Source organism: Neovison vison, chromosome 5, assembly GCF_020171115.1.
Source record: "Neovison vison isolate M4711 chromosome 5, ASM_NN_V1, whole genome shotgun sequence".
In the NCBI taxonomy this organism is placed as follows: Eukaryota; Metazoa; Chordata; class Mammalia; order Carnivora; family Mustelidae; genus Neogale; species Neogale vison.
Window position 1 is genome coordinate 21,589,620 of NC_058095.1, and position 8,588 is coordinate 21,598,207.

At 42.8% G+C, this 8,588-nt stretch overlaps 1 protein-coding gene across 1 annotated transcript; it reads left to right on the forward strand.

Moving 5' to 3' along the window:
- The first annotated feature begins 671 nt into the window (after positions 1-671).
- KRT25 (keratin 25) lies at positions 672-8,053 on the forward strand. The gene is made up of 8 exons (XM_044250432.1): positions 672-1,100; positions 1,843-1,925; positions 2,354-2,510; positions 4,903-5,064; positions 5,151-5,276; positions 5,854-6,071; positions 6,879-6,946; positions 7,944-8,053. Exons 1-8 carry the CDS (start codon positions 672-674, stop codon positions 8,051-8,053), a joined length of 1,353 nt encoding a protein of 450 aa, XP_044106367.1.
- Positions 8,054-8,588: the final 535 nt, after the last annotated feature.

Below are 8,588 nucleotides of genomic sequence, written 5' to 3' on the forward strand. Positions count from 1 at the left end.
GTTCCTAATTGCCAAAATGGATGAGAGACGACAACTATCCCCAAACATAAGCAAGTGTCAACCGAAGATGATGGCATGTCAGCCAAAATGGAAGTTAACTTCCCATTAGGATAGTGCCAAGAGGAGGTGGAAACCAGGGATTGAAGGACCATGTGGGGCGGGGGGGTGGGGGGGGAGTTAGCCATTACAGGTCTGTTCTCTACTTCCGTGGAAAAGGACTGTGAAAATAAAAGTAGAAAAAGTCTCAGAAACATCCATATCTATTAGCATAATAGCCCAAAACCATGACGCCAGGTTTTTATTGTGTGGTGGACTGATGAGATTTATCTTCTGAGGATGGAAGTCAAGAATGACTCACCTGCAATTTAAGAAGGCACTAAGGAAACTGACCTGGCTCCACCCAGACCCATTTCTCAGATAACCACCAACCTGAGGGCAACTGCCCTCCTACAGAAAGCAGCCCAGCTAAGTTAGTTACTAATTAGGAAAAATCATCCAATTATGCTAACTTGCTGAGGCTGGCAAGCCATGTTTTACTCTATGTAGGCAGAATTTTATCCAGAACACACTTGAGAATTGTCTATAAAAAGGCAAACAAAACAGTTGAGACGAGGAGGCACTGTGCTCTGGCTCTCTCCAAGACAGCTGTGCAACACGCCTGCCCTGATACCATGTCTCTTCGGCTTTCCAGTGGGTCCCGGAGGGCCTGTCCCCGTGCTACTGCGGGATCACTCAGGCTCTCCGGCGGGGGGACCGGCTTTGGAGCTGGCAACGCTTGCAGCATGCCCGGGATTGGAAGTGGTTTCTCATGCGCCTTCGGGGGCAGCTCATCAGGAGGAAATGCGGGGGGAAGCAATCTCTGCGCGGGCTTTACGCTGAATGAAGGAGGCCTCCTGTCGGGCAACGAGAAGGTGACCATGCAGAACCTCAACGACCGGCTGGCCTCCTACCTGGAGAATGTGCGAGCTCTGGAGGAGGCCAACGCCGACCTGGAGCAGAAGATCAAGGGCTGGTATGAGAAATTTGGCCCTGGTTCTTGCCGTGGTCTTGATCATGACTATAGTAGATATTTCCCAATAATTGATGATCTGAAAAATCAGGTAAGAAGCTACACTTCACGATCGTGTTTACATAGTTTTATTTCTGAATGTTCTTTTCCTTTCTTCACTGAATACTAAAAACATTGTTCATCCCTATGTGTAATTTCTTTTTTTTTTAAGATTTTTATTTATTTATTTGAGAGAGAGAGTGATGGGGCACTAGCAGGGTAAGGGGCAAAGGGACGGGGAGAAGCAGACTCTTCTCTGAGCAGAGAATCCTACTTGGGGCTCGATCCCAGGACCCCAGGATCACAACCTAAGCTGAATGCGAATGCTTAACTGACTGAGCCATCCAGGCTCCCACCCCCATGTGTAATTTCTTAAAGGGAATTTCAATTTGACATTGGAAATAAGCATTAAGCAGATTCAGTTGGTGAATCTCATGACAACTAGTCATTATCTAGTCACTAGTAAACTATCTAGTAGATATATTAATTTTTATTATTCTGTAATCTTTTTTTTTTTAGATTTTATTTATTTATTTATTTGACAGACAGAGATCACAAGTAGGCAGAGAGGAGGCAGAGAGAGAGGAGGAAGCAGGCTCCCTGTTGAGCAGAGAGCCTGATGGAGGGCTTGATCCCAGAACTCTAGGATCATGACCCAAGCCGAAAGCAGAGGCTTTAACCCACTGAGCCACCCAGGTGCCCCTTCCGACTCTGTAATCTTAAAAAGAAATAAACTTATTTTTTTATTGGTTGTGCTAAATTGCCTTTTAACTGTCAAACTCCCCCATTTCCAGATCATTGCTTCCACCACCAGCAATGCTCATGCTGTTCTGCAGATCGATAATGCCAGGCTGACAGCAGATGATTTCAGACTCAAGTAAGTCGACTCAGGGAGTGAAAAAGATACATGGGAATTAACACAAAGCCTTAGATCGAATTTATTTTTTGAGCCCTCCATTAAATATGACAAACTCTTATTCCAACCCTGGTAAAACACTTAGATTTAAAATAAATAGAATGTAAAAATGAAACGAAATGAAATAAATGCTAGTTTTAAAAAATATTTTGGCTATAAGACATAAAGTACAAACTGCAATAAAAGCAGTGTCCAACCCCTAGTTCATTTTCTGCCAAAGAAATGCCTCAAATTAAAGAAAGTAATTATTCTTATGCAGTAGAATTTGAAAATGTCTCTTGTGGCCAAATCTGCCATTTCAAAATTCCAGAATTCTAGCTCTTGATCATTGATTGGTGACTACTTCTTTCACCATATGACATACTGGAAAATCATTCATATTCCTTAAGGTATGAAAATGAGCTGGCTCTTCACCAGAGTGTGGAGAGTGATGTCAATGGGCTACGCAGAGTTCTGGATGAAATCACCTTGTGCAGAACGGACCTAGAGATTCAATATGAAACCCTCAGTGAGGAGATGACTTACCTGAAAAAGAACCATAAGGAGGTAAGAACTGCCAATGTGCATTTTGCTATCCCTCTGCAGACACCATCCATCTGGTGGAACACAATGGGTTTGACTTCTTAGATAAGAAATTGGTACTAGACACCTACTATCAGATAGGCAATGAGGCATGAGTTGTCTTGAGAAATGGCAAAGAATTTACCAAGATTCAACCTTGCTCTCTCATCAGATTTCCCATGGGAAAAAAGGAAAAAAGAATCCTGTTTTCAGATCAATCAGGTTTACAAGATTAGTATTTGGCTAGATAATTATAGCTAAGTTAAAATGGGACAGTTAAGAGATTACATCTAATTACATAAAATAAATATACTTACCGTAAGGACATCCTAAGAAAACTAGATCTAAATTCCTATATGATAGTGGCAGATTCAAAACAGTTAAACATTTACTTTGTACGTACATTAAATATATACACTTAATATTAATGCATATTCTTAATAGGTGTGTCTATAAAAATAGTGAGACTGAAAATAAATTGTTACATCAAAACCTTTTCTTCCAAATAAAGAGTATACTTCAAAGCAGTCACTGTTGGAAGCTAGATCCTAAAATCGGATCCCACAGCCACTCTGCCAGACACACCTTTGGAATTGCTTTTAGAACCACTGTTTTCTGGGGGGGAAAAAACTTTATTCTTTGAAAATGAACTTGATCTTTTTTCTTTGAAAATGAACTTGATCTTTTTAAACAGCCGAAAGGCTCCTACAGTCAAGCCAAATACTTAAAGCAGGAGACCAGGCTAAAAATGCCCCTTGATTAGTCATGAGCCTGTCTTATAAAAATAACTACTCAAAGAACCACATTTGTATGGTTCGAGCATGGATATAGCCCATGATAATTACTCAATAAAGTTTTGATAAATTGAACGCCACTGATTTTTTTTTTTTAATGCCTCACTTACAGGCAAACCCACATGTATCTCTTTTATCTTTTTCTGCTTGAACTGGGGAAGTGAAGTCCTCTGAAGTAAAAACCACATCTGACGGTAGAGCAGATCTGAGGCTTCAGGGAGGAGAGAATGCTAGACTCCCTCGAGGGACTTGGGGCAGGAAGGAAAGAAAACCTCATTATTGATCGTCATAAAGACCAATGCAAACCCAGGACGTGGGTGGGGAGGAGAGTTTTTCCACAGTAGAGACAGAAGCCGACGGGTAGGATTTCAGCGCACATAGTGAGGTCTGCCAACCACAGTCTGAGAGAACCACCTCACACCATTCCAGCAGGACACCCTGCAGATGGAACCGCGTGTGGACTTGGACTGCAAGACCGATTCCAACTTCTACGGTGATGACAATGATCCTAATAACTAGCATTTATTTAGCATTTATACACCAGGTATATGGTTGGTCATGTTACTAATAGTTCCTTCACCTCTTTCAACCACTCAGAGAAGGGTTTTTATCCTCAACTTTCAGATAACCATTTTGACATTCAAAGAAGTTAAGCAACTTTCTCAAGTTCACCCAACCACTCTGGGGCAGAACCAGAATTCACATAGAGCTGTGCCTGACACCAACTGTCCCTGTGTAAGGGTCACAGGTTCTTAAACAGCTAGAAATTCTATAGAGGATAGTGTCCTTCCTTTATTACTGGTAAATAAACAAATAAATTAGTATAAATATATACACATAAGCATTTATTATTATTACTCATGATAATAATAAGTCTTATTTCTTTTTTTTTTTTAAAGATTTTATTTATTTATTTGTCAGAGAGAGAGAGGGAGAGAGAGCGAGCACAGGCAGACAGAGAGGCAGGCAGAGGCAGAGGGAGAAGCAGGTTCCCTGCCAAGCAAGGAGCCCGATGTGGGACTCGATCCCAGGACGCCGGGATCATGACCTGAGCCGAAGGCAGCTGCTTAACCAACTGAGCCACCCAGGCGTCCCAATAAGTCTTATTTCAGTTGTTCAGAACCACTCAGACTCAGCCCCCTGCCCCTGTTCATGTTGTGTTCAGGCTCTAGCTGAGCCAAGAACACATCAAAGCTGCTTGCTAAGCAGATTCAAAGACCAATCCACCAAGGGGGGAGACATTTTGGCTGTAAATGGCTAGAGTAAGAGATGGTGGACAATTCATTTTAAATATCTTAAGGATTTTCATTTAAAAAGGGAATTAAGACTTTCTGTGCAATAGAACTAAAACCAGTGAATTGAGGTCATAAAAACAGGATTTGGGTTCACCACATGGGAGAGCTCTGCAGCAACTGGAAAACTCTCATGATGAAGCCGGCTGCTTCGTGAGATGGGAAATGTTAAGAACTAGAGGAGGGTCATTGCGCATCTGGGGCTGAACTCTAAGAACCCTTTCACAGCTGTGCCTCTTGACTTTCTATGAGATCCCTGCACACCTGAGCTGCACACTTTTCTGCCTCTAGGAAATGCAGGTCCTGCAGTGCGCGGCCGGCGGGAACGTGAACGTGGAGATGAACGCGGCACCCGGGGTGGACCTCACGGTCCTGCTGAACAACATGCGGGCCGAGTACGAAGCCCTGGCCGAGCAGAACCGCCGGGACGCGGAGGCCTGGTTCAACGAGAAGGTGAGGCCTGTCCAAAAAAAATGACCCCTCTGCGTCTTAGGGAGGGTCACGAAACTAAGACTTCCTCCGCACACCTCCCTTTTCAGAGTGCTTCGCTGCAACAGCAGATCTCTGAGGACGTTGGGGCCACGACCTCAGCCCGGAATGAACTGACCGAAATGAAGCGTAATCTCCAAACATTGGAAATTGAACTTCAATCTCTCTTAGCCACGGTATGAAGAGGACGATTTCTTACCATCTCCCAGAGTATCGTTTTTTTTTTTTTGTTTGTTTGTTTGTTTTTTTAAAGATTTTATTTATTTATTTGACAGACAGAGATCACAAGTAGGCAGAGAGAGAGAGAGAGAGGGAAGCAGGCTCCCCGCTGAGCAGAGAGCCCTATGCGGGGCTCGATCCCAGGACCCTGAGATCATGACCGGAGCCGAAGGCAACGGCTTAACCCACTGAGCCACCCAGGTGCCCCTCCCAGAGTATCGTTTTTAAATGCGTGCCAGTTGGTTTTAAAGCCCTTCACCCTGGTGAGAATATATCCACAGGTGTATTTACGCAATTAACCTAGAACATAAGAACAGAATAGCTCAAACAGCAACATTAATGTCTCTGGCTTATTCCACCCAAAAGAGAGATGCGCTCCTTTTGAAGAACGCTATAGAGCTTTCTTCACCATGGGTCCGTGGGAAATCGAACACAGTTGGAGACAAAACTAACAAGAGAAGAAAGTCACCTATCGGAGCAAATTTCTGTGTATCTCAGGTTCTGCATCTCTGGTTCGTTCTTGTTTCCTGACAGAAACACTCCCTGGAGTGCTCCCTGACCGAGACCGAAGGCAACTACTGTGCGCAGCTCGCCCAGATCCAGGCTCAGATCGGGGCCCTGGAGGAGCAGCTGCACCAGGTCAGAACCGAGACGGAGGGCCAGAAGCTGGAGTATGAGCAGCTCCTCGACATCAAGGTCCACCTGGAAAAGGAGATCGAGACCTACTGCCTCCTCATTGGTGGAGAGGATGGGTAGGTGAAATAATATACAGGAAAGATGTCCTGAGGTCCCTGGATCTCAGGAAAGGGAGAAAAGCTTAGATCCCTGGGAAGTGAATATAAACTGACATGACTACATTCATTATCATGAATGCTAAACATGAAACATAATACATGACCACCAAGATACAAATTAACAACATCTTACAAAACCAAAATGGGACAAGCCCTATGTTCAAGGTATAACAATTAAAATTATACCTCTTGGGACACCTGGGTGGCTCAGTGGGTTCAGCGCCTGCCCTCAGCTCAGGTCACGATCCCAGCATCCTGTGATCAAGCCCTGTGTCAGGCTCCTTGTTCAGTGGGAGGCCTGCTTCTCCCTCTGCCTGTTGCTCCCCCTGCTTGTCCTCTCTCTCTCTTTAAAAAATTTTTAAAAATCACCCCTTGATGCTAAAGCAGAATAGTTCAGCTGTGTAACCCACTGCAACTGTTCTCACCAAACAGCTAAAGAAAATGCAAGAGTGCATCCAGAATTGAAAAGGTTCTCTCTGGGGGGGGCCTGAGTTAGTTGCATGTCCAGCTATTGATGTCAGCTCAGGTCGTGATCTCAGGGTAATGGGATCAAGCCCCACATGGGGCTCTGTGCTGAGTGTGGAGCCTGCTTGAGATTCTCTCTCCCTCTCCCTCTCCCCCCTTCCCCCATCCATGCACTTGTACTCTCTCTAAAATAAATAAATACAATCTTTAAAAAAGAAGAAAGAAAGTAAGAAAGAAGGAGTGAAAGGGTTCTCTCTAAATCATTCTCTTTTGTGAGTTTCCCACAATATGTGTTCACAGGGCTTGCAAGTCTGGAGGTTACAAGTCTAAAGATTATGGATCTGGAAACATGGGAAATCAAGTCAGAGGTAATTAAAATGAAATTCTCTTTTTATGCTGAACTATTTCATTTGCAATGTCCAATTTGATTGTTTTTATATTCCCAGGGCTTAGTAAGAATAGATAACAATAAAGATTTATAGTACACATAGCAGCATGTGCTGGATGTCTAACTTCAGTGATATGTGCTAATTCTAAACTAATATGTCACCAGGCTTTTAGCTAGCCAAGAAATCAAAATTCACCAAAAATTCATCTATTTGTGCTTACTGCCTAGTCCTTCCTATTAAAAATGCTGTTATTCCTTTAATTGATATAATTTCTTATTCATCTTTTTTTTCCCAATTTTTTCATTGTGGTAAAATACACAGAACATAAACTTTACTGTCTTGGGCACTGAGGCGGCTCAGTTGTTAAGCATCTGCCTTCGGCTCAGGTCCTGATCCTGGAGTCCTGGGATCAAGTCCTGTGTTGGGCTCTCCGCTCAGCAGGGAGTCTGCTTCTCCCTCTGACCCTCACCCCATTGTGGGCTCTCTCCGTCTCAAATAACTTTACTGTCTTAACCATTTTCAGGGGACAGTTCAGTGGCATTAAGTACATTCATATTGTGGTGAAACCAGCAACAAATACCATCCATCTCTAGAACTCTTTTTATCTTACTTTCTAGCTAGTAAACTATAGCTCCCCATTCCTTCCTCCTCCCAGCCCCTGGCAAACACCATTCTGCTTCTCTTGCTACACATTTGACTACTCTTGGTCCCTGGTAGAAGTAGACTCACACAGCATTTGTCTTTTTTTCTGATAACTTCTTACACTGAGCATCATGTCTTCAAGATTCATCCATGTGTAACATGTGTCAGAATATCCTTCCTTTTGAAGGCTGAATAATACTCCATTGAATTATATGCCATATTTGATCTGTTCATCCTTTGGTGGACACTTGGGCTGCTTCCACATTTTAGCTAACAGGATCTTATTCATCTTTTTTCAACTCTCTAAAATCTCCTTTTAAATTTTAATTCTTAGATTTGGCCAAAGCCATAGTGGTTAAGAAAGTTCTTGAGGAAGTGGACCAACGCAGCAAAATACTTACCACCAGGCTCCACTCCCTGGAAGAGAAATCTCAAAACAATTAATTTATGACACAAGAGAGAGCACATGCCAAATACTCTCTAAGAAGAGAGAGCATTATGTCTGGAGAAGTGAGCAAGCCTAAGAAAAAATGCCTGTCCTGTTTTCTTTCTGTTACTGAAATATAAGCGCTGTGTGGGCAATCAATAGAGGTATCTCCCCCATTCATCCGACAGAATGTCACATGCAAATTTGATGAGTCATTTGATTGCCCTACAGAAAATGTTGTCAGTCCTTTGTATTCAATAAACCTTCTTCCTTTAGCAAGTTACCACTGGTGGTCTTGTCTTATCTTCAAGCTGCTCATGTCTGTGGTACAGATGTATGAACACCTAACAACATTTAATTTATATGAAAATTTTTACAGAAAGTTGACAGGTTTCCACCTAGATTTTCATGAGGCTTTCCCAGTAACTCAAAATAAGATAAACTCAAAAGGAATAAAAATATTTCCAGTTAAATCTCCGGTCTGCCTTGCTGTGATATCATAACAAGCCTCTTCTCTTTCATAATAGCTACAAGGTATACAATTCAGGTTCA

What these genes read in the sequence shown, in the direction of transcription:
- KRT25 (XM_044250432.1), top strand. Translation starts at nt 672, where the DNA reads ATGTCTCTTCGGCTTTCCAGTGGGTCCCGGAGGGCCTGTCCCCGTGCT. An exon ending in AGGCCTGGTTCAACGAGAAG is followed by an intron (nt 5,065 to 5,150) that starts GTGAGGCCTGTC and finishes CTCCCTTTTCAG; the next exon opens with AGTGCTTCGCTGCAACAGCA. An exon ending in CTCATTGGTGGAGAGGATGG is followed by an intron (nt 6,072 to 6,878) that starts GTAGGTGAAATA and finishes ATGTGTTCACAG; the next exon opens with GGCTTGCAAGTCTGGAGGTT.